The 25,563-nt window shown below is 44.8% G+C and overlaps 1 protein-coding gene across 1 annotated transcript in view; it reads left to right on the top strand.

Annotated features, from left to right (window-relative positions):
- Window positions 1-25,563, top strand: part of RPGRIP1 (RPGR interacting protein 1) — a 72,462-nt gene that overhangs the window by 24,108 nt on the left and 22,791 nt on the right. Inside the window, exons 8-20 of the mRNA XM_010355884.1 lie at window positions 496-642; window positions 1,107-1,180; window positions 7,314-7,459; window positions 9,994-10,154; window positions 10,926-11,069; window positions 11,521-11,671; window positions 14,608-15,060; window positions 15,223-15,374; window positions 15,819-16,161; window positions 17,916-18,100; window positions 18,707-18,910; window positions 20,413-20,551; window positions 24,851-24,948. Coding sequence (XP_010354186.1) covers window positions 496-642; window positions 1,107-1,180; window positions 7,314-7,459; window positions 9,994-10,154; window positions 10,926-11,069; window positions 11,521-11,671; window positions 14,608-15,060; window positions 15,223-15,374; window positions 15,819-16,161; window positions 17,916-18,100; window positions 18,707-18,910; window positions 20,413-20,551; window positions 24,851-24,948 — 2,397 coding nt within the window. The remainder of the gene's footprint in view (window positions 1-495; window positions 643-1,106; window positions 1,181-7,313; window positions 7,460-9,993; window positions 10,155-10,925; window positions 11,070-11,520; window positions 11,672-14,607; window positions 15,061-15,222; window positions 15,375-15,818; window positions 16,162-17,915; window positions 18,101-18,706; window positions 18,911-20,412; window positions 20,552-24,850; window positions 24,949-25,563) is intronic.

Here is a 25,563-nt window from a genome sequence, read left to right as displayed (position 1 = left end):
TGGAAGACCTGAGGTCAGGAGTTCGAGACCAGCCTGGCCAACATGGAGAAACCCTATCTCTATTAAAAATACAAAAATTAGCTGGACGTGGTGGCTCATGCCTGTAATCCCAGCTACTCAGCAGGCTGAGGCAGGAGAATTGCTTGAACCCGGTAGGCAGAGGTTGCAGTGAGCCAAGCACCATTGCACTCCAGCCTGGGCAACAGAGCGAGACTGTCTCAATAAATAAATAACTAAATACAAGAAAAGAAAATTAAGGCTCAAATGATGAACTAAAATTGCCCAGAATGGAAAACCCTACCTACCAGGGAAATTATACTTCCAGAGAAATGCTAGGGTGAAAAACAGGGTAAACTAACAGTACAAAGTTAATACGCTATTAATCATAGTCATTCTTTGTGACATCTATTAGAGAATGCTAGGGTTGCTGGTGTCTGGAGACCACTCATGCTGAGTGATATGACCATTCCTAGAGGTACTTTCCTTTTGCCCTAGAATCAGGGAATCCTGAGTGCAGCCCATGAGGCCCTCCTCAACCAAGTGAATGAGCTCAGGGCAGAGCTGAAGGAAGAAAGCAAGAAGGCTGTGAGCTTGAAGAGCCAACTGGAGGATGTGTCTATCTTGCAGATGACTCTGAAGGAGGTAAATAATAATAGTTGAAAGATACCATCTACATTTCAACTTCAGGGATGTTAGAGTGTGTATCTTAGCAACAATATGAGTATTGCATTCTTTCAGATGACAAAAACAAAGCTCCAAGTGGTTAAATCATTTGCTTAAGATTACACCATTAGGGGGAAAGCTGGGCTTTATACTTATGTCTGTTTTCCAAAGTCCTTGCTCTTTCATAATGTTTTGCTGCTTCCCTAACAGTAGAAACCCAGAGACAATGAAGACTTATTTTGGAAAATCCTCATTAATTCCAATGAAAGTTTCTAGCCAACCTTCAATTGGTTCAAGTCTTTCTAGTTGAATGGCTTCTCATAGACACTGGAGATGGCGATAGAAAGGCTCTCACCCACACCCCTCCCTGCCATGGAAAAGAGAAATCCTGTGCGGGGGAATAGATTTTTAAATTATATCTCAAGGACTACTATCACTCTTAGTTTCAGGAGAGAGTTGAAGATTTGGAAAAAGAACGAAAATTGCTGAATGACAATTATGACAAACTCTTAGAAAAGTGAGTACCACATTTGGGTCCCAGAGTATTGTTACTATGAAAGACGTTATAGAAAGTTCATTCCTAATACCTAGCATTAATAAATATATGGGGAAATTGGTACTCAATATTGTTAGTGAGAATATACATTGGCAGCCTTTTGGAAGGGAATTTAACACTATTAACATGTTAAATGTGCATATCTTTTTTCTTTCCTTTTTTTTTTTTTTGAGATGGAGTCTCGCTCTGCTGCCCAGGCTGGAGTGCAGTGGTGCGATCTTGGCTCACTGCAACCTCTGCCTCCTGGGTTCAAGCAATTCTCCTGCCTCTTCTTCCTTTTTTTTTTCTTTTAACCAGCAATTCCATTTTCTTTTTTTGAGACGTAATCTCTCTCTGTCGTTCAGGCTGGAATACAGTGGCATTCTAGGCTTCCTGCAGCCCCAGTCTCCCAGGCTCAAGCAATCCTCCCACCTCAGCCTCCCCAGTAGCTGGGACTACAGGTGCGTGCTGCCACACCTGGCTAATTTTTTTCTATTTTTTGTAAAGACAGGGTTTTTTCAGGTTGCCCAGGCTGGTCTCAAACTTCTGGGCTCAAGTCATCTGCCTGCATCAGCCTCCCAAAATGCTGGGATTGGCCGGGCGCGGTGGCTCACGCCTGTAATCCCAGCACTTTGGGAGGCCAAGGCGGGCGGATCACAAGGTCAGGAGATCGAGACCACGGTGAAACCCCGTCTCTACTAAAAATACAAAATATTAGCCAGGCGCGGTGGCGGGCGCCTGTAGTCCCAGCTACTCAGGAGGCTGAGGCAGGAGAATGGCGTAAACCCAGGAGGCGGAGCTTGCAGTGAGCCGAGATCGTGCCACTGCACTCCAGCCTGGGTGACAGAGCGAGACTCCGTCTCAAAAAAAAAAAAAAAAAAAAAAATGCTGGGATTACAGGCGTGAGCCACCATGTCTAGCCCCCAAATTTTTGGGGGAGGCAGTGGGGAATCAAAATGAAAAAATTCTCTTGTGTATGTGCAAATATATATATATAATAAGAATGTTGCTGGGTGCAGCAGCTCACACCTGTAATCCTAGCACTTAAGGATGCAGAGGTGGGAGAGTAACTCGAGCCTGGAAGTTCGAGACCTGTCTGGGCAATATAGTGAGACCCTGTTCTCCACAAAAAGGAAAAAAATAAAAAAGAATATTAATTACTGCTCTGTTAGTAATAGCAAAAAAACAAAAATAAATAAACAAAAAGGAAATCACTGATAAGAGATTGATTACATAAAGCATGTTGCTTCCTCACAATGAAGTGCTATGCAGCTGTTAAAAATGAGATAGGCCGGGCGCGGTGGCTCAAGCCTGTAATCCCAGCACTTTGGGAGGCCGAGACGGGCGGATCACGAGGTCAGGAGATTGAGACCATCCTGGCTAACACGGTGAAACCCCGTCTCTATTAAAAATACAAAAAAACTAGCCGGGCGAAGTGGCGGGCGCCTGTAGTCCCAGCTACTCGGGAGGCTGAGGCAGGAGAATGGCGTAAACCCGGGAGGCGGAGCTTGCAGTGAGCTGAGATCCGGCCACTGCACTCCAGCCCCGGCGACAGAGTGAGACTCTGCCTCAAAAAAAAAAAAAAAAAAAAAAAATGAGATAGATGGCCGGGTGCGGTGGCTCGTGCCTGGAATCCCAGCACTTTGGGAGGCCAAGGCGGCCAGATCACGAGGTCAGGAGTTCGAGACCAGCCTGACCAACATGACAAAGCCCCGTCTCAACTGAAAATACAAAAATTAACTGGGCATGGTGGCACGCACCTGTAATCCCAGCTGCTCAGATGACTGAGGCAGGAGAATCGCTTGAACCTGGGAGGTGGAGGTTGCAGTGAGTTGAGATTGCGCCACTGGACTCCAGCCTGGCTGACAGAGCGAGACTCCATCTCAAAAAAAAAAAAAAAAGAGAGAGAGAGAGATATTGTTAAAAGAAAAAGCAAGCTGAAAATGAATTTGTTAACTCTGACATGGTTTATGTTATGTATCTGTATGTTTCCACAAACCTTTAATGAGATAAGAGGATTAGAATAAAGCAAAGGGGCACCTTCACTTTTATTCTTTTTTTTTTCGTTTTTTGAGATGGGGTTTCACTCTGTTACCTAGGCTGGAGTGCAGTGGTGTCAGCTCACTGTGATCACCACCTCTCAGACTTAAGCTATCTTCCCACCTCAGCCTCCCAAGGAGCTGGGACCACAGGTGCACACCACCATGCCTGGTTAATTTTTGTATTTTTTGTAGAGATGGTGTTTTGCCATGTTGCCCAGGCTGGTCTTGAACTCCCAGGCTCAAGTGATTTTCCCACCTCAGCCTCCCAAGTAGCTGGGACCACAGGCACACACCGCCACACCTGGCTAATAATTTCTATATTGTGCAGACAGGGTTTTGCCAGATTGCCCAGGCTGGTCTCAAACTTCTGGGCTCAAGTGATCTATCTGCTTGCCTCAGCCTTCCAAAGCGTTGGGATTACAGGCGTGAGCCACCACCCCGGCCTATTCTATATGCTGATATATTATTCTAATTTTTCACAATGAACATGTATTCATGCATTAATTTTATAATTAAAAATAACTGGAAGTGGCCTGGCATGGTGGCTCATTCCCATAATCCCAGCACTTTGGGAGGCTGAGGCAGGAGGATCTCTGGAGCTCAGGAGTTCACGACCAGCCTGTGCAACATGACGAAATCCCATCTCCACAAATTATTTTGAAAATTAGCCGGCTGGGCACAGAGAATCACTTGAACCCAGGAGGCAGAAGTTGCGGTGAGCTGAGATCAGGCCATTGCACTCCAACCTGGGCAACAAGAGCAAAACTCCGTCTCAAAAAAAAAAAAAAAGAAAAATTAACTGGGCAGCTGGGCACAGTGGCTCACGCCTGTACTCCTATCACTTTGGGAGGCCAAGGTGGGCAGATTGCCTGAGCACAGGCGTTCAAGACCAGCCTGAGCAACATAGCAAAGCACTGTCTCCACTAAAAATACAAAAAATTAGCTGGGCGTGGTGGCAGGCACCTGTAATGCCAGATACTTGGGAGGCTGAGCCAGGGTGAACTGCTTGGACCTGGAGGTGGAGGTTGCAGTGAGCCGAGATTCTGCCACTGCACTCCAGCCTGGACAACAGAACAAGACTCTGTCTCAAAAAAAAAAAAAAAATTAGCTGGGCATGGTGGGGTGCATCTGTATTCCCAGATACTCAGAAGGCTGAGGCAGGAGGATTGCTTGAGCCCAGGAGGTCAAGGCTGTATTGAGCCATGTGCAGTGCAGTGCAGTGAGAAAGTGAGACTCTCAAACAAAAAAACAACCTGTAAGTAAAAGAAAAAAGTTTTGAAAACTTAAAAGTACCAGGCTGGGTTCGGTGACTCATGCCTGTAATCTCAGCACTTTGGGAGGCCGAGGCCGGCAGATCACAAGGTCAGGAGATCGAGACCATCCTGGCTAACATGGTGAAACCCTGTCTCTACTAAAAATACAAAAAATTAGCCAGGTGTGGTGGCGTGCACCTGTAGTCCCAGCTGCTTGGGAAGCTGAGGCAGGAGAATAACGTGAAACGGGGAGGCGGAACTTGCAGTGAGCCGAGATTGTGCCACTGCACTCCAGCCTGGGTGACACAGCAAGACTCCGTCTCAAAAAAAAAAAAAAAAAAAAAACAGCTCAAAAGTACCTTTTGATCTAGTAAAAGGCAGCAGGGAGTAGATTGAGGAAGTCTTATGGGAGCACCTGGGAACAACTGATGTTCTTCATCTCAGTGAAATAAAGCAGTGTGGGGAGTATCCATTTTGATAGACATTACTCTGTGATAGACATTAGTATTTGCCTCTTCCCTTCATCACTCAAAATACTATTTTCTTGAGTCTTTATATGGTAATGGTCAGGAAATGCCAAGAAATGTTAATACTTGCCTAAGTAAGTTATTATTATTATTATTATTATTATTATTATTATTTTTGAAACAGAGTCTCACTCTGTTGCCCAGAGTGGAGTGCAGTGGTGTGATCTCGGCTCACTGCAACCTCTGCCTCCTAGATTCAAGCGATTCTCCTTTCTCAGCCTCACAAGTAGCTGGGGCCACTGGTGTGTGCCACCACGCCTGGCTAATTTTTGTGGCTTTTTTTTTTTTTGAGATGAAGTCTCGCTCTGTTGCCCAGGCTGGAGTGCAGTGGCACAGTCTCAGCTCACTGCAACCCCTGCCTCCTGGGTTTAAGCGATTCTTCTGCCTCAGCCTCCCAAGTAGCTGGAATTACAGGCGCCTGCCACCACACCTGGCTAATTTTTTGTATTTTTAGTAGAGACAGGGTTTCACCATGTTGGCCAGGCTGTCTCCAACTCCTGACCTCAAGATCCACCCACCTCGGCCTCCCAAAGCACTGGATTACAGGTGTGAGCCACCGCGCCCAGCCAGTTTTTGTATTTTTAATGGAGATAGGGTTTCACCATGTTGGCCAGGCTGGCCTTGAACCCCTGACCTCAGATAATCTGCCTACCTTGGCCTCCCAAAGTGCTGGGATTACAGGTGACAACCACCCGGCCTGGCTGGTAAGTCATTTATTTATTTTTTGAGATGGAGTCTCGCACTGTTACCTGGGCTGGTGTGCAGTGGCACAATCTCAGTTCACTGCAACCTCTGCCTCCTGGGTTCAAGCGATTCTCCAGCCTCAGCCTCCCAAGTAGCTAGGATTACAGACACCTGCCACCACACCCGCTACTTTTTGTATTTTTAGTAGAGACGGCATTTCACTGTGTTGATCAGGCTGGTCTCGAACTCCTGACCTCGTGATCCACTCTCCTCGGCCTTGCAAAGTGCTGGGATTACAGGCGTGAGCCACTGCGCCCAGCCCGATAAATTATTTTTAAACCACATTTCTTAAATTGATAAATACGAAATAAAACATAAAAAGAAATAATTGATTATTCGTGTCATTTCATTTGTATGAATGATCAAGAACTAGCCATGTGGCTGGGCATGGTGGCTTACACCTGTAATCGCTGCACTTTGGGGGAGGCCGAGGCAGGTGGATCACCTGAGGTCAGGAGTTCAAGACCAGCACAGCCAGCATTGTGAAGTCCCTTCTATTAAAAATACAAAAATTAGGCTGGGCACAGTGGCTCACGTCTGTAATTCCAGCACTTTGGGAGGCCAAGGCGGGTGGATCACAAAGTCAGGAGATCGAGACCATCCTGGCTAACATGGTGAAACCCCGTCTCTACTAAAAATACAAAAAAAATTAGCCAGGCGTGGTGACAGGTGCCTGCAGTCCCAGCTACTCGGGAGGCTGAGGCAGGAGAATGGTGTAAACCTGGGAGACGGAGCTTGCAGTGAGCCCAGATTGCGTCACTGCACTCCAGCCTGAGCCACACAGCAAGACTCCTTTTCAGGAAAAAAAAAAAAAAATACAAAAATTAGCTGGACCTGGTGGTGGGTGCCCGTAATCCCAGCTACTCAGGAGGCTGAAGCAGGAGAATCGGTTGAACCTGGGAGGTGGAGGTTGCAGTGAGCCAAGATTGCACTCCTGCAGTCCAACCCGGGTGACAACTCAGGACCACTGGTGTGTGCCACCATGCCTCAAAAAAAAAAAAAAAAGGAACCAGCCATGTGTATTTTATACTCAGAATGGGTCTGCTCTGACAGCTTGATGCAATAGGGTGGAGGATACAGTTTTTGAAAAGTTTAATTCCTGCCCTTCAGCATAGTAATTTATAATCTGGGTCAAAGACAAACATTCATAACCGTTGGTGAAGGTAGACGGAGGCATGGGGTATGAAACAAGGAAGATTTTGTTCCTCATTTCTCATCCAGCAGGGCTGGGAAGGTCTTGGTACATAGTTCCCTGACTAAAGAAAGCCATCATGATGGAGAAGGTCCTTGGGAAATGGATATGACTTTGGATGTTTGCTAAGTGAGATATCTGAGACCTAAACAGAAGTGGTACTGAGCAATAACTTAGTAGGACTCAAAAGTTCCAAGGCAGTTGGTAAATGACAGTTATGAATAAAGCAAGGGGCAGAAAAAAACATGTAGGGGAATGAATGAGGAACTAGGTCCAGGAGATGCTGAACCTGGATAATAAAGACGTCATATCACACACCTTGGGGTATCCATCTGAGAGCTTGCTTTCTGTTGTCAGCATGCTGGACAGCAGTAGTCAGCCCCACTGGAGCAACGAGCTCATAGCAGAACAGCTACAGCAGCAAGTCTCTCAGCTGCAGGATCAGCTGGATGCTGAGCTGGAGGAGAAGAGAAAAGTTTTACTTGAGCTATCCAGGGAGAAAGGTAGGTTGGACCTTGAAGAGCTGTCTCAAATGTGGTATCCTTTACCTCTGGTGTGGGAGAAGAGAACTTGAGCCATCATTTCTTCAATCCCCTCACTTGATCCTATTCTTTTGTGGGTTGTAGGTAACTAGAATGAGAACACTAGCAATAGATCAGATCTACAATCAGGAAAGCATGACACTTACCAATCTCTCATGTATACTTTTTCCTGTGTAATGTCTTTCCATTTGAGAAGATGCTAGTTTTTTTGTTTGTTTGTTTGTTTGCTTTTGTTTTTGTTTTTTTCTGAGGTGGAGTTTTGCTCTTGTTGCCCAGGCTTAAGTACAATGGTGCAATCTCAGCTCACTGCAACCTCCACCTCCCAGGTACAAGCGATTCTCCTATCTCAGCCTCCCGAGTAGCTCGGATTACAGGCATGCACCATCACGCCTGGTTATTTTTTTTTGTATTTAGTAGAGATGGGATTTTACATGTTAGTCAGGCTGGTCATGAACTTCTGACCTCAGATGATCCACCAGCCTCAGCTTCCCAAAGTGCTGGGATTACAGGCGTGCGCCACCGCACCTGGCCTGCCAGTTCTTTTTTTTTTTTTTTTTTTTTTTTTTTTTTTTTTTTTTGTGAGACGGAGTCTGGCTCTGTCGCCCAGGCTGGAGTGCGGTGGCCGGATCTCAGCTCACTGCAAGCTCCGCCTCCCAGGTTCACGCCATTCTCCTGCCTCCGCCTCCCAAGTAGCTGGGACTACAGGCGCCCACCTCGTCGCCCGGCTAGTTTTTTGTATTCTTTAGTAGAGACAGGGTTTCACCGTATTAGCCAGGATGGTCTCGATCTCCTGACCTTGTGATCCACCCGTCTCGGCCTCCCAAAGTGCTGGGATTACAGGCTTGAGCCACCGCGCCCGGCCGCCAGTTCTTAATTTATTATTATTTTTAAACATTCAGTTTATTGAAAATTTTATTTTGTTTTGTTTGTTTGTTTGTTTTTTCTGAGAGAGTCTCGCTCTGTCACCCAGGGTGGAGCGCAGTGATGCAATCTTGGCTCACTGCAACCTCTGCCTCCCAGGTTTAAGAGATTCTCCTGCCTCAGCCTCCCAAGTTGCTGGGATTACAGGTGCCTACCACTACACCCAGTTAATTTTTTGTATATTTTATTAGAGACAAGGGTTCACTATGTTGGCCAGGCTGGTCTCAAACTGACCTCAAGTGATCCATCCCCCTCAGCCTCCCAGAGTGCTGGGATTGCAGGTGTAAGCCACTACACCTGGCTGAAAGTATTGAAAGTGAATTTCTCTGTCTTTTATCATTCTCATTATTTTAGAGGTAGCTGGAAGACTTTTTTTTTTTTTTTTCTACCCAATTCTTGAAATTGAGAAGCAAGTTGCTATTCTTGGTTACCACTGCCATTTCACCCCTGTCTTAACTCTTGGATCTCAGGAGATAGGTATTTGGAACATTTTAAAATACTGTCAAAAAGACCTTCATCTTATTACTTTTTCCTAGCCTGGACCTGAATATTTAGTCTTATCAAATTTATATCTCATCAGGTTTTAGTGTATTCAAATAGGAAACTGAAGGAAAAGAAATATGAAATCAAGAAAAATAGAGGCAAGAACCACAAAAGAATAAAGTTTAGGAGCACATGCCAATTAGTATGTATGAAGCACAAGTGAAGTCTTGTAAGGACCTTCAGGGCAATCTAATTCAATCCCTTCTCTAATGCATGATGATGAAATGATCTGCTCACTGATTACCTTTCTTCTGTGAAAAACACACACACAACCTGGTGTTGTGGCTCATGCCTGTAATCCCAGCACATTGGGAGGCCGAGGCCAGCAGATCACATGAGGCCAGGAGTTTGAGACCAGCCTAGCCAACATGGTGAAACCCCATCTCTACTAAAAACATGAAAATTAGCCAGTCGTAGTTTCGTGTGCCTGTAATACCAGCTACTTGGGAGGCTGAGGCACAAGAATCGTTGAACCCTGGAGGCAGAGGTGGTTGCAGGGAGCCAAGATCGCACCACAAAGAAAAGCTGGAGAGGTTGACTCCTGAGTGATAGAGTGAGACTGTCTAAGGAGAAAAAGAAACACACACACACATTGGAACACAGAAATGCCCATCCTCCATCCAGGCCAGGGTGGGTGTGAAGATGGGTGTCACAGAGAGCTAATGACCTAGAGGTCAGAATGGAGTGGGGGTGGAGTTGGTGAGATACTTGTTTTGATGGTGCTGTCAAAAAGTTTGGATTGCCCTAGTCAGTCAAGTGATTCCCTTTCTGTTTTGTGTTGTTATTGTTGTTCCACTTTCCACTCTACTGTTCTGCAGGTGTCTTTTGTTTTCAGAGCGCAAGTAGTATCACCTCAGTTTACTGAGTCAATAAACTAGAGGCCTCCACTGTAGAAATAATAGAGAATTGCTTCTCAAATTTATAACATTAATTAAACCTTAGTGGGAAGATTCAATTCACACTTGATCCAGCTCTGACCATGGTGATAAATAACTACAGAGTTTCAAATTTCTGGATTATTTTTTTCCCAGCCCAAAATGAGGATCTGAAGCTTGAAGTCACCAACATACTTCAGAAGCATAAACAGGAAGTAGAGCTCCTCCAAAAGGCAGCCACAATTTCCCAACCTCCTGACAGCCAATCTGAAGCAGCCACTCACCCAGCTGTGTTCCAAGAGAATACTCAGATCGAGGTAAGTGCCTCTTTAAACAAACTAGTCCACTCGGCAGAAAGATCTCTGGCAAATATCCCTAGGAAAGATGACAAGATTAGAAAACTAACTAAATAATATTTTGTCCTGACTGAGGACATTTTTTTTTTTTTTTTTTGAGATGGAGTTTCGCTCTTGTTTCCCAGGCTGGAGTGCAATGGCACAATCTTGGCTCACTGCAGTCTTTGCCTCCCGGGTTCAAGCAGTTATCCTGCCTCAGCCTCCCGGGTAGCTGGGATTACAGGTGCTTGCCACCACAGCCGGCTAATTTTTTTGTATTTTTAGTAGAGACAGGGTTTTGCCTTTTTGGCCAGGCTAGTCTCGAACTCCTGACCTCAGGTGATCCACCCGACTCAGCCTCCCAAAGTGCTGGGATTACAGGTGTGAACCACCATGCCTGGCTTGAGGACACTTTTTGGAAAACTATGAGAAGGCTGAAAGTAGAGAACTTCACGAGCTCCACCCATTTCTTCTACTCTTTGCAGCTCATAGAATTTAGAATCTTTTTCAGATGAGGACTTGAAAAGATCTGTGGAAGAGCAAAGAGTCGTTAGTGGCTGTATGATCTCCCTTCACCACTGCTACTGAACATGAGGTTTAGGGGAAAGAGCACTTGTGAAGTAATACAGGTCCTCTTTTACATTTTGGAGTAGTTTCTGCTGCTGGCATTTTACTGCTACCAACAGCTGTTTTATGGAGAATCTTTACCTGTCATATTTGTACTCCCTTTTACCAATGCGTTTCCCTCTACAGCCAAGTGAACCCAACAACCAAGAAGAAAAGAAACTGTCCCAGGTGCTAAATGAGTTGCAAGTTTCACATGCAGAGACCACATTGGAACTAGAAAAGACCAGGGACATGCTTATTCTGCAGCGCAAAATCAACGTGTGTTATCAGGTGCAAGGAAAGATGGTACAGGAAGGGGATGGATAATAGGAACGTGGGAACCACTCACAGGACTGGCAATGAAGCAAGACCTAAGTTTCCAGGGCTGATGCCAGGTGGTGTGCTATCCTGAGCAAACACAGAATGGTTGTCCTTTGAAGAACTTGAGGACTCACATATGCCCATGGCACCTTGGCACTAGGAGTCAGTGATGGGACCAGCCCATGCCAATGGCAAGCATAAGGCTTCTGGGTTCAAATTTTGCCAGTCCTAGGAACCACCCTACCTCACTGATAGCACAACTAGTCTTGGAGGGGTCTTCAAGGAAACCAAACCTTCTTTTAGTGGGTGAACCTGCCCAGCTAAGGGTAGCAGTCTTCTTGACCTAGCCAGTGCCACATTTTTTATGCTGTTTGGTTTTAGGCCACTGAGATAGAAAAGTTCAGACATTATTTTGTTTCAGGAGGAACTGGAGTCAATGATGACAAAAGCTGACAATGATAATAGAGATCACAAAGAAAAGCTGGAGAGGTTGACTCGATTACTAGACCTCAAGAATAACCGTATCAAGCAGCTGGAAGGTATTTTAAGAAGCCATGACCTTCCAACATCTGGCAAGTCTTAGTCCTTTGTTCTCCTCACTTTGGAGCCCTTTCACAGCTAACGCCTATGTTCCACTCTGTGTACTTATCGAGAAGGGCGCCTCTTATCTCCTTAGCATGTGACTCATCCCTCTTGTTCTTTATCCTATCATTTTTGTTGCTTTTTGTTTGTTTTTGAGATGGAGTCTTGCTCTGTTGCTGGAGTGCAGTGGTGCGATCTTGGCTCACTGCAACCTCTGCCTCCCGGGTTCAAGTGATTCTCCTGCCTCAGCCTCCCAAGTAGCTGGGATGACAGATGTCCGCTACCACACCTGGCTAATTTTTTGTATTTTTAGTAGAGACGGGGTTTCACCATGTTGGCTAGGTTGGTCTGGAACTCCTGACCACAGGTGATCCACCCGCCTCGGCCTCCCAAAGTGCTGGGATTACAGGCGTGAGCCACTGCTCCCAGCCCATCTTTATTGTTTTAATATATGTTAGCAGCTTCTTTCCCTCCATCATGTTTTTCTGATTTCTCTGTGGAGTTTCAAGAGGGCCCAGCAATTGCTTCCAGGGGCTTAATTTTGTTGAGAGAATGAGCATCACTGTTGGCTCTCAGGGTGGTGGTGTAACACACAATCTCTCTCTCTCTCTCTGTCTCTCTCATTCTTTCTCTCTTGCTCATCTCCCCTGTCCCTCTCTCCTAGTCACTGTTTCCTCAAAGTAGTTTTAGTCAGATAATAGAACTTCATCACTCATCTCCTGTTGTTCTTGTCAGTGATTTCTCTCTTAAAGTCTCTAAAATCTTTGTTGCAGTTTGAGGATGCTGACAGTGACAGGGCAGCTGGCTGGACACTGAATGCAAGTTTCATATTGTGGTGCCTCCTATACTTAGTGTAGTCACTGCTGACCAGAGCCTGGTCTCAGGCTTGTTTGTCAAGACGCTTGGCTTTGTTTCTATACCCAGTGGTGAAAGATGTGACTCACAGAAACCAAAGTAACCAGAAGCTGATATTTAAACCCAAATGTCTGTTATTTTACAATAGTGGCTATTCCATTGCTGCCATGAGAAATTTGGAACCACAGTCCAGGGCAGCCCTCTTTCAGGAAGCAAAATCAGTAAGTAAGTTTCTTAGTGAGCATGGAATAGAATAAAGGGACATGGCTGGGCACAGTGGCTCACGCCTGTAATCCCAACACTTTGGGAGGACGAGATGGGCGGATTGCCTGAGGTCAGGAGTTCGAGACCAGCCTGACCAACATGGTGAAACCCCATCGCTACTAAAAATACAAAAATTAGCTGCTGGGCATGGTAGTGGGCACCTGTAATCCCAGCTACCTGGGAGGCTGAGACAGGAGAATCACTTGAACCTGGGAGGCAGAGGTTGCAGTGAGCCGAGACTGGGCCATTGCATTCTAGCCTGGGCAACAAGAGTGAAACTCTGTCTCAAAAAGAAAAAATAAATAAATAAATAAAAGCGCATAAGTGTCTCTGGGCCATGATTTATCCATGTCAGAGTGAGTCTGATAAAAGGTCACTGCTTCTACCTACATCTGAAGATTTATTTGCTTTAGCTAATAGTTCTTTGATCACTGATAAGGATAACGAGTTTTTCTATGTTCGCTAGTTATTTGTATTACTCCTTTTGAGAATTGACCATTCCTATCCTTTGCCCACTTCTTAACAGTATCCTGTTGATTTATAGAAATTCTTTTTATGCTGAGATTATTACTCCTGTATCATGTAATGCAAAATTTTAAGTATATTATATTTAATTATATTAATCTTATTAATTAAGAAAATAGTCTCCTTATTCGTGTATGTGTGTGTGTCATGAAGACATTCTGATGTATCCAGAATATTTTATTCTACTGCTTTAACTCTTAAAATAGGACCTTCAGCAGCAGCAGCACACTGTGATGACTCAAATATTCCCCAATTTGAAGCAGGTTATATATCAAAGTTTGTGATTGGTTGGACTTGGGAGATAATACCCAGATTTGCTAGACTGTCTACCTATCTTTGCATCCCACTGCCAATATTTCCTACCTTTTTCCAGTAAGTCTCCTTTCTCACTTTTTACTCCATTACTCTTTAACTTATAATGTACTTTTTGCCTTCTTATGTTGAAACCAAATTCTGAACAGAATGAAAGATCTGGTGACTGACCTGGCTGGAGAAGGAGAAGCATTTCTTGGTGGTACTCAATGTAATGTCATAGACACTATGTCTACCAGTTGCTATTATCTCCATGGCCAATATACCAAACTTATAGAAATATTCATATTTGGCCGGGCACGGTGGCTCAAGCCTGTAATCCCAGCACTTTGGGAGGCCGAGATGGGCGGATCACGAGGTCAGGAGATCGAGACCATCCTGGCTAACATGGTGAAACCTCGTCTCTACTAAAAATACAAAAAACTAGCCGGGCGAGTTGGCGGGCGCCTGTAGTCCCAGCTACTCCGGAGGCTGAGGCAGGAGAATGGCATAAACCCGGGAGGCGGAGCTTGCAGTGAGCTGAGATCCGGCCACTGCACTCCAGCCCAGGTGACAGAGCAAGACTCCGTCTCAAAAAAAAAAAAAAAAAAAAAAAAAAAGATTCATATTTTTGTGTTTCTAGTACTTCTCTTACGGAATTACCAATTAATTCATAGGGCCACGATGTACACCAAAACAATGTCATATATAAGACAAACTATGCCCCCAGTGTTTTCCTAAGTTTAGCGTCTACTTTCCAATCCCTCCTTTTGTACCTTCTCCCTAAAGCTGGCATTGGATTATTTGGCTATCAAAATTCAGTGCTCCTGGTTGTCATTCTGTTGCTTTTCTTTTTGAATCACGTGGTTTCTTGAAATAATCACAACTTGGACTTCCACCATGTGTTTTACATTTCTTTTGTCCACCCTCCTCTACCCTGAGAAGGAACTCCCTACCCTTTAATGGATAGGCAGTTTTCTTTCCCCTCTAGAACAGCTCAAAGATGTTGCTTATGGCACCCGACAGTTGTCATTATGTTTGGAAACACTGCCAGCCCATGGAGATGAGGATAAAGTGGATATTTCTCTGCTGCATCAGGGTGAGAATCTTTTTGAACTGCACATCCACCAGGCCTTCCTGACATCTGCCGCCCTAGCTCAAGCTGGAGATACCCAACCTACCACTTTCTGCACCTATTCCTTCTATGACTTTGAAACCCATTGTACCCCGTTATCTGTGGGGCCACAGCCCCTCTATGACTTCACCTCCCAGTATGTGATGGAGACAGATTCCCTTTTCTTACACTACCTTCAAGAGGCTTCAGCCCGGCTTGATCTACACCAGGCTGTGGCCAGTGAACACAACACTCTTGCTGCAGGATGGATTTGCTTTGACAGGGTGCTAGAGACTGTGGAGAAAGTCCATGGCTTGGCCACACTGATTGGTAAGTGCTGTTGGCTTCCTGCAGCTCCTAAGCACCAATGCAGAATTTCCCAAAGCCTACAGTTGCTTTTCTGGTGGTTTCTTATTTTCTTCCTTTGTCTTTGTTCTTGATCCTTGCCACACCATCTGTATTCTCCCTGCTCTTATACTTTCTGCTGCCCAGGAGCTGGTGGAGAAGAGTTCGGGGTTCTAGAGTACTGGATGAGGCTGCGTTTCCCCATAAAACCCAGCCTACAGGCATGCAATAAACGAAAGAAAGCCCAGGTCTACCTGTCAACCAATGTGCTTGGAGGCCGGAAGGCCCAGGAAGATGAGGTGAGAAAAAGGATGTGCTGAGGCATCTCAGAGGAGCCTCAGCCAAACAGCTCATGAAAACAGTTCAGTCTTCCACTCTCAATAAGTATTTGTTGAATGTGAATGAAAGAGAAAACTGTCACACCACAACTAGTCTGGATCATTCCCTTGGTCAGGCTTGAGTCTGAAATGGAAGTATGCCTTTGGAGCTAGCTACATCCTTCATCCTTACTGTGAACAGAATAGTTTCTCTGTGCTGTTCTCTAAGTTAAGTCGTGAGTGCTAGTATCTCCCTCAAATAACTGCCAGACCCAGTTTGCAGGCAGGTGAAGATCATTAGGTTTCTTCCTGATCCAGCTGGGATAGCCGTTCTCTAGATCATAGCTCTTCCTCACCACAGATCCTAGGCTTCATCTACAACACTCTCAAGCTGCCCTTTTCCTCACATGACCAACATCTTTCCAGTTCAGATTGGAGTCTTGGGAACCTCAGAACGAGCTGCAGATTGAAATCACCAAGTGCTGTGGCCTCCGGAGTCGATGGCTGGGAACTCAACCCAGTCCATATGCTGTGTACCGCTTCTTCACCTTTTCTGACCATGACACTGCCATCATTCCAGCTAGTAACAACCCCTACTTTAGAGACCAGGCTCGATTCCCGGTGCTTATGACCTCTGACCTGGACCAATATCTGAGACGGGAGGCCCTGTCTATACATGTTTTTGATGATGAAGACTTAGAGCCTGGCTCATATCTTGGCCGAGCCCAAGTGCCTTTACTGCCTCTTGCAAAAAATGAATCTATCAAAGGTGGGAGTTCGAGGTTATTACATCTTCACGCCCTCTTCCCAGTGTTGTCTCCCTGTCCTGATTCTACTTTTCTTTGGTTACTTGCTTGAAACAGTCTCTCTTAAAACCTGAAGAGAAAGGATTTAGAATATTGTCAAGAGCAACAGAGCAGAAGACTTAGAGCCTCACTACTTGTATGGAAACACTGGCTTCTTCTGCTCCTTTTCAGTCACAAAGACAACATTCCTGAGTGGGTAGAGCCAGCAACCTGAATTCTATACCTCTGTATCTGAATAAACTTTTTTTTTTTTCGAGATGGAGTTTCACACTTGTTGCCCAGGCTAGTAGCTGGGATTACAGGCATGCGCCACCACACCTGGCTAATTTTTGTATTTTTAGTAGAGACGGGATTTCTCCATATTGGTCAGGCTGGTCTTCAACTCCTGACCTCAGGTGATCCACCTACCTTAGCCTCCCAAAGTACTGGAATTATAGGCGTGAGCCACTGTGCCTGGCTGAACAAACTTTTTCAAGCTCTGTAATGCTGTCTAGTTTCTGTCTTTACTTAAGGCCTGTTGTTTCTTAGTGTATAACTAGATAGATACGTGATTATAAACTGAGACCTTAACACTCCCCCATCATTCTCTCACTTCTTTTAAACACTGGACACAGGTTAGAGAGATTTCCACACCAGACCACGTCAAAGGCAAATGTCTTGGATTTTTTTTTTTTCTCCCAATGTGGAGCTGAGCTCCATACTGTCTTTCCTAACTTTTTTTTTTTTTTTTTGAGACGGAGTCTTGCTCTGTCGCCCGGGCTGGAGTGCAGTGGCCGGATCTCAGCTCACTGCAAGCTCCGCCTCCCAGATTTACACCATTCTCCTGCCTCAGCCTCCCGAGTTGCTGGGACTACAGGCGCCCGCCACCTCGCCCGGCTAGTTTTTTGTATTTTTAGTAGAGAGGGGTTTCACCGTGTTAGCCAGGATGGTCTCAATCTCCTGACCTCGTGATCCGCCCGTCTCGGCCTCCCAAAGTGCTGGGATTACAGGCTTGAGCCACCGCACCCGGCCTTTCCTAACTTTTATACCTAGGATTGTGGGGGCGTACCAAGAGGGGTCGACTCTTTGACTACAGTCCTGGGAGGGTGAGGCGGGGGTATCCATGTTCTCCTTAGGAAGTGGGGATAGCTGCAGCCAGAAACAACCATATTTAACAAAGTTCTGGATGCTCCAGGAAATGTGTGCAGCTCTCCTCAATACAACTGCTTAAAAAAAGGCTGACACTTGTGGACGCAACTCCTTTGCCAAACAGAGGAAGCAGCATAAGCCATCTGTTAATCAGTGTTACAAATCAGACGTCTGGCATTTCGAAAAAGCCATTTTGCTTAAGTTTTCTTGGGACCACTTGAGGGTAGAGATGACAGTTTTCTTGGAACAACTAAGGCACAGTAAGCATTTGATAATAGTAATAATAATGCAATCTTGTTTATTGGCTGGATGACTGATGACAAGCAAGCTGTACTCCTTTTCATACACCTTTCACTATCTCTTCCTGAATCCTAGAGATAACCCATCTTCCCTGATTAATATTCTAACTGCTCTGCTATTTGATTTTACTTCTAAGTGTATCATCATCGTAATTATTTGATGGATGTTAATTAATTGCTGATAAAATATGTTGAAATTAAAAATAGCGAGGAAATAGATAAGGTGCTGACAAATGCTCACTTGTTTATTTAATGTGATCAAGTCTTATTAATGTCTGTTTGTCTCTCAGGTGATTTTAACCTCACTGACCCTGCAGAGAAACCCAACGGGTCTATTCAAGTGCAACTGGATTGGAAGTTTCCCTACATACCCCCTGAGAGTTTCCTGAAACCAGAAGCTCAGACTAAGGGGAAGGATACGAAGGACAGTTCAAAGATCTCATCTGAAGAGGAAAAGGCTTCATTTCCTTCCCAGGTAACTCTCCAGGACTCCACAGGTAGCAGATCTCTGCCAATCCGATCGAGCAGATTTGAAGGAGACAGTATTATAGTTGGAGTAGGTGCTCATGCCTGTAATCTCAGCACTTTGGGAGGCCATGGCAGGTGAATCACCTGAGGTTGGGAGTTCAAGACCAGCCTGACCAACAGGGGGAAACCCTGTCTCTTCTAAAAATACAAAAATTAGCTGGGCATGGTGGGGCATGCCTGTAATCCCAAGTACTCAGGAGGCTGAGGCAAGAGAATCACTTGAACACAGGAGGTGGAGGTTACGGTGAGCCGAGATCATGCCATTGCACTCCGGCCTGGGCAATAAGAGTGAAACTCTGTCTCAAAAAATAAAAAAAAGAAATTCCCTCTGTGAATGTCATGTGTCCTGTAGAACTTAATATATATCCCTCATAATGCCGTGAGACTACTGATGAAGCGAAAGCCTGGGTTTTATTGTGGAAAGAGAGAGAGAGCATTTCTCAACTCCGTGAGGAAAGAAATGAAGTCTAATGCTAGTTCCTAAATCCCTTTCTTGTGTTTCTAGGTTGTTAAACTACTATCTTGTAATGCTGTCTCTGATCTTTCTATTCAGGACCAGATGGTACCTCCTGGGGTTCCCGTTGAAGCTGGTAAGTATCAAGCAAGGATAAAACCTCCTCATGGGGGAGAAAGAAAGGAAAAGGAGCACCAGGTTGTGAGCTACTCAAGAAGAAAACATGGCAAAAGAATAGGCGTTCAAGGGAAGAATAGAATGGAGTATCTTAGCCTTAACATCTTAAATGGAAATACACCAGAGGTAAGACCTTAAAAACTCTGAAGTGCAAATTGTGGGTTGTAGTGTCCCCGATGTATTATTCTCAGAGGTAGAAGCAGAAGCAGACACGCAAGATAAGCCATGATCGGCCGGGCATGGTGGCTCCAGCCTGTAATCCCAGCAATTTGGGAGGCCAAGGCAGGTGGATCACTTGAGGTCAGGAGCTTGAGACCAGCTTGACCAACATGGCGAAACCCTGTCTCTACTAAAAATACAAAAATTAGCTGGGTGTGGCGGTGCATGCCTGTAATCCCAGTTACTCGGGAGGCTGAGGAAGGAGAATCACTCGAACCTGGGAGGTGGAAGTTGTGGTGAGCTAAGATCACTCCATTGCACTCCAGCCTGGGCAACAAGTGCGAAACTCCGTCTCAAAAAAAAAAAAAAAAAAAAAAAGAAGCCGGGCATGGTGGTGCATGCCTGAAATCCCAGCTACTCAGTCAGGAGGCTGAGATAGGAGAATTGCTTGAACCCAGGAGGCAGAGGTTGCAGTGAGCTAAGATCATGCCACTGCCCTCCAGCCTGGGCAACAGAGCAAGACTCCATCTCAAAAAAATAAAAATACGATAAGCCATAATCGTAGCTATTTGTGGCTAGATTGTGTCTCCACAAACACAAGTAGTTTAACCCCTGGACTGTTCATTTCAATGTAATTTAATTCAGCATATTATGTACTCTACAGTTTATGCTTAAAGTTTTAATACTACATATATTTTTAAACAAGTACTCACTTTTTTTTTTTTTTTTTTGAGACTGAGTCTCGCTCTGTCGCCTAGGCCAGAGTGCAGTGGCACGATCTTGGCTCACTGCAACCTTCGCCTCCCAGGTTCAAGCAATTCTGTTGCCTCAGGCTCCCAAGTAGCTGGGATTACAGGCGCCTGCCACCATACGTGGCTAATTTTTGTATTTTTAGTAGAGATGAAGTTTCACCATGTTGATCAGGCTGGTCTCCTGACCTCAGGTGATCTGCCTGCCTCGGCCTCCCAAAGTGCTGCGATTATAGGCGTGAGCCACCATGCCCGGCCAATAGGTACTAACTTTTAAAAATTAAAAAGAGCTAGTATTGTCTGGACATGGTGATTCATGCCTGTTATCCTAGCACTTTGGGAGGCTGAGGCATGCCGATCATGTGAGGTTAGGAGTTTGAGACCAGCCTGGTCAACATGGTGAAACCCCATCTCTACTAAAAATAGAAAAATTAGTCAGGTGTGGTGACAGCTCCTGTAATCCCAGCTACTCGGGAGGCTGAGGCAGGAGAATCGCTTGAACCCAGAAGGCGGAGGTTGCAGTGAGCCAAGATGGTATCACTCACTGCACTCTGGCCTGAGTGACAGAGGGAGACTCTGTCTCAAAATAATAATACTAATAATAATAATTTAAAAAAATAAAAAGAGCTAGCATTTAAAAAGAAGGCAGGAAGGAAGGAATGAAAGAAAACCAAACCAAGATATTACCAGCTATGTAATATTGTTGTTCTTATTCTGAAGCAGGTGAATTACACTGAGTGGAAGTTCTCAGAGGCTTATAGCTCCATAGGTGATGGCTTTAAAAATCAGCACGAGGAAGAGGAAATGACATTATCCTATTCAGCACTGAAACAGAAGGAACCTCTACATCCTGTAAATGGTATTGTATTTTAAAATCTATTTTTTTCCCCAGCACTTTGGGAGGCCGAAGCGGGTGGATCACAAGGTCAGGCATTCAAGAGCAGCCCGGCCAACATGGTGAAACCCGTCTCTACTAAAAATACAAAAATTAGCTGGGTGTGGTGGCATGTGCCTATAATCCTAGCTACTCAGGAGGGAGGCAGGAGAATTGCTTGAACCCAGGAGGAGGAGGTTGCAGTGAACTGAGGTTGCACCACTGCGCTCCTCCAGCCTGGGCGACAGAGCGAGACTCCATCTCAAAAAAAAAGAAAAAAAAGCATTTTTTTTCTGTTTAATCATTGAATTGTTTTGCCAAGCTAGTTATTTACTTTTCCCCTTCATCTTAGAATGCTAAAGTTTTCATGGAAAATTAGTATGTAAGACTCTAGGCCCAGTTTTGTGTTACAAGTGTGATGGCTGGGTTAGCCAAGGCTGGAATTCTTAAAGAAGTAACTTACCCAGTGTTTATAAAATGTTATTTTGCCCCAGGGTTTTTTTGTTTTGTTTTGTTTTTGAGATGGAATCTCATTCTGTCTCCTAGACTGAGTGCAATGGCACGATCTCAGCTCATTGCAACCTCTGCCTCTCGGGTTCAAGCAATTCTCCTGCCTCCGCCTCCCAAGTAGCTGGGATTACAGGTATGCACCACCACACCCCGCTAATTTTGTATTTTTAGTAGAGATGGGTTTACTCCATGTTGGTCAGGCTGGTCTCGAATTCCTGACCTTAGGTGATCCACCCACCTTGGCCTCCCACAGTGCTGGGATTACAGGTGTAAGCCGCCGCACCCAACCTAGTTTTGATTTTCTCATTAAAACTATTTGTTGGCTGGGTGCAGTGGCTCACACCTATAATCCCAGCACTTTGGGAGGTGTAGACGGGTAGATCACCTGAGGTCGGGAGTTTGAGACTAGCCTGGCCAACATGATGAAACCCCATCTCTACTAAAAATACAAAAAATTAGCTGGGTGTGGTGGCATCTGCCTGTAATCCCAGCTACTGGGGAGGCTAAGCCAGGACAATTGCTTAAACCCGGGAGGCAGAGGTTGCAGTGAGCTGAGATTACACCACTGCAGTCCAGCCTGGGCAACAGAACAAGACTCTGTCTCAATATAAAAAGCAAAAACAAGTCAGTGTTTGTCTTGATTATTGAGTTTTTGGCATCCCTTCAAATTTTATGCCTGAGGTCAGTGCCTCAAATGCCTTCCTCTAGTTCTGACAGTGATCAGAATAGTGGTTACTCCTAGGAGAAGGGGAAGATGGTTATCAGGAAAGGACACCCTTTGGGCATCTGGAGTGCTACCGACGTTCTATTTCTTGGCTGAGTTGTGATAGAGATGTTCATTTTACAACAAGTTAATAAGTTGAACATTTATATTTCATGGGCTTTTCTATGTGCTTGAAAAATTTAATAATGAGAGGAAAAATATAAAGGTAGATATGGAAATATTATGAAAAGGGAGTCTTTACTACTTAAACAAGCTTTTTTTCTAAATCTCTAGAAGTATTTTATGTATATTATATATATGTGTGTGTGTGTGTGTATATATATATATATATATATTTGTTTTTTTTTGAGATAAAGTCTCTCTCTGTCACCCAGGCTGGAGTGCAGTGGCACAATCCCAGCTCACTGCAATCTCTGCCTCCCAGGTTCAAGTGAGTCTCCTGCCTCAGCCTCCAGAGTAGCTGGGACCACAGGTGTGCCCCACCATGCCCCGCTAATATTTGTATTTTTAGTAGAGACTGGGTTTCATCATGTTGTCCAGGCTGGTCTCGAATTCCTGGCCTCAAGTGATCCACCCGCCTCAGCCTCCCAAAGTGTTGGGATTACAGGTGTGAGCCACCACACCTGGCCTAAAAGTATAATTTTTAAGCTTTTGAATGTATTTGGCATAACTTAAATGGGAAGAGCTAAAAGCATAATTTTTATGCTTTTGAATGTATTTGGAATAACTTCTTAAATGGGAAGAGCATAAATGATTTTCCTCATGAGAAGGATAATTTTTCTATTGATTGCATAATCCCATTTTTCCATCAAAGTTTACTCAGTGTAAGGAAAGTTAACAAGAATAACCAAGCCCAAAGTTTCCCAGAGCCAAATTTACATGACTGGCAAGAAATCCTGGTTATAAGAGAACAATTCCATTCTTATGATTTGTAGACAATGGAATATTATTAATCATTAAATAGTAGAATAAATAGTACCACTGTATCTAGATAGCTTCAGTGTATCCAGACCTGAATGCAGGGTTCCAGTTATCTCCATACTCCCAATTTACATTTCTTCAGGTATTTGATTGAGTATAATCTATATCCACTAGCTTTTTCTCCTTGCAGAATGTGAAATATGGGACCAGAAGGTAATCTAAACCTCATGTACTATATGGTCATCTATTTATAGTCATAAATAATAAAAGAAGACTATTTCTGTGGAAGCCTAATTGTTATTGTTTTAATATCGCTGTTCTCCATGAATTTCAAAAGATCAAGACTGACCAGGCGCAGTGGCTTACACCTGTAATCCCAGCAGTTTGAGAGGCAGAGACGGGCAGATCACCTGAGGTCAGGAGTTTGAGACTAGCCTGGCCAACGTGGTGAAACCCTGCCTCTACTAAAAATGCAAAAATTAGCCAGGTGTGGTGGCAGGTGCTGGTAACCCCATCTACCTGGGAAGCTGAGGCAGGAGAATTGCTGGAACCTGGGAAGCAGAAGTTGCAATGAGCTGAGACCATGCCGTGTACTCCAGCCTGGGCAACAAGAGCAATACTCCATCTCAAAAAAAAAAAAAAAAAAAAAAAATCAAAACCACCAGTTAGTACTCACAAGAAGCTAAAATCTGCCTGGTTTCAGACGTCTGAGTGGAGCTATCAGAGGCAGGATGCTGTAGTTGTTGAAAAAGAAGCTTATTAATATTTTAGACAAAGATCTAAGGGTATTAGGTAAAGGCCATCAAGAAATGAAAAGGGCCTAATTTTGAGGCCATTTCCACATATGTAGACAAAGCCTTGTGTCCTTTAGCAGCCTTTGCTTTTGCTGCCCCTCAGACCTTTTCCCTTTGAAACCTCAGTGAAACAGACAACCCAAGATTTTGAAATTTTACAGAAGAGGCACAGCTTGCTGTCCAGTTATCTAATGCTGTGTAACAATCTACTCCAAAACTTAGTGACTTAAAACAACAATGATCATTTCTTTGGCTCACTACTCTGCATGTTAGGCAGGTCTCATGAAGAAGGCTCATTTCTCCTCTCTCAATGTGGCTTGAGATGGGGTAGCTCAGCTAGGGGGCTGATGGGTTTAACTTGCAAGATGGCTCACCCTACTCGCTGATCAGGTGCCCCTGGCTGTCAGCAGTTGCTTGGGCTTCCTCACAGGTTGGTAGCTGAGTTCCAAGAGAGCCAGGTGCAAGTCGGTGCCATTTTTGTGTTCAGGCCTTATAAGTCACATAGCATCATTCCTACCATACTCTTTCAGTTGAGACAGTCCAAAAGATCCACCTTAGTTGAAGGGGAGGGGACAAAGACCCCAGCACTCAATAGGAGCAGTGTTAAGGTCAGTTGCATTGTGAGGAGAGCATGTGGGATGGGAGAGATCATTTGAGGCTTTTTGTTTTGTTTTGTTTTTGAGACAGAGTCTCTTGTCGCCCAGGCTGGAGTGCAGTGGCTCGATCTCGGCTCACTGCAACCTCTGCCTCCCGGATTCAAGCAACTCTCCTGCCTCAGCCTCCTGAGTAGCTAGGACCACAGGAGTGCACCACCAAGCCAGGCTAATTTTGCGTTTTTAGTAGAGATGGAACTTCGCCATGTTGGCCAGGCTGGTCTAAAACTCCTGACCTCAGGTGATCACCTGCCTCGGCCTCCCAAAGTGCTGGGATTACAGGTGTGAGCCACCGCGCCTGGCCAGAGAGGCCATCTTTGGAAAATACAATCTGCCCCACCTAGTTGCACTGCTTTACCTCAAGCTTGGCCATTTTCTTCAACCCCTACAAAAGGACTTCCTTCTTCCTCCCTTACTCTCACCCTTCCTTCCTGCCTTCCTTCCTTCCTTTCTGTTTTTCCTTCTTTCCCTTTCTTTTTTTGAGAAGTGAATCCTGTATGTTTAGCAAGCTTCTGAATAAGTGTACCTTTGAAAAAGAGGGTTTGATTCTTAGTAAGTGAAGGCAAAATCTAGACACTTGGAACTAGTGACTAGACAGTGGATTGGAGATGTGTGTGCTGGGTCTTTTCTTGGACTAGAGTGCTTTGAAACAGTTCTATAACTGCAACCTCTTCTCTAGCAGATAAAGAATCCTCTGAACAAGGTTCTGAAGTCAGTGAAGCACAAACTACAGACAGTGATGACGTCATAGTGCCACCCATGTCTCAGAAATATAAGGCAGTAAGTACACTGGTGTAATCATTGCATACAAGATAAGACTATAAATAATGACAGTGACCAGGCATGGTGGCTCATGCCTGTAATCCCAGCACCTTGGGAGGCTGAGGTGGGCAGATCACCTAAGATCGGGAGTTCGAGACCAGCTTGACCAACATGGAGAAACCTCATCTCTACTGAAAAAACAAAAAAAATTAGCCAGGCGTGGTGGCACATCCCTGTAATCCCAGCTACTCAGGAGGCTGAGGCAGGAGAATCGCTTGAACCCGGGAGGCAGAGGTTGCAGTGAGCTGATATCGCGCCATTGCACTCCAGCCTAGGCAACAAGAGCAAAACTCTGTCTCAAAAAAAAAAAAAAAAAGCAATAATGACAGTGTGCTTAGTGGCCACACAAGTAAAGGTCAAAAGGTCAATCCAGTTTTAACGAAGCTGATGGAAAATGCAAATTGTTTAGTTAAATTTATGTTTCATGTGAACGAAGGTCGGCTGATACAGTCAGATAAAAGGATCATTTTCTTGAGATAGTGTAAATGATGACTTGCTTCAATACTTCTCTCCTATCTGGATCCTTTGCCTGTTCTTATTCCCATATCCTCCATTGTGTCCTGTAATTCTTGC

Source organism: Rhinopithecus roxellana, chromosome 5 (genome assembly GCF_007565055.1).
Source record: "Rhinopithecus roxellana isolate Shanxi Qingling chromosome 5, ASM756505v1, whole genome shotgun sequence".
Lineage (NCBI taxonomy): Eukaryota > Metazoa > Chordata > Mammalia > Primates > Cercopithecidae > Rhinopithecus > Rhinopithecus roxellana.
The sequence above is the reverse complement of the archived record's forward strand: the minus strand, read 5'-3'. Positions and strand labels throughout refer to the sequence as shown.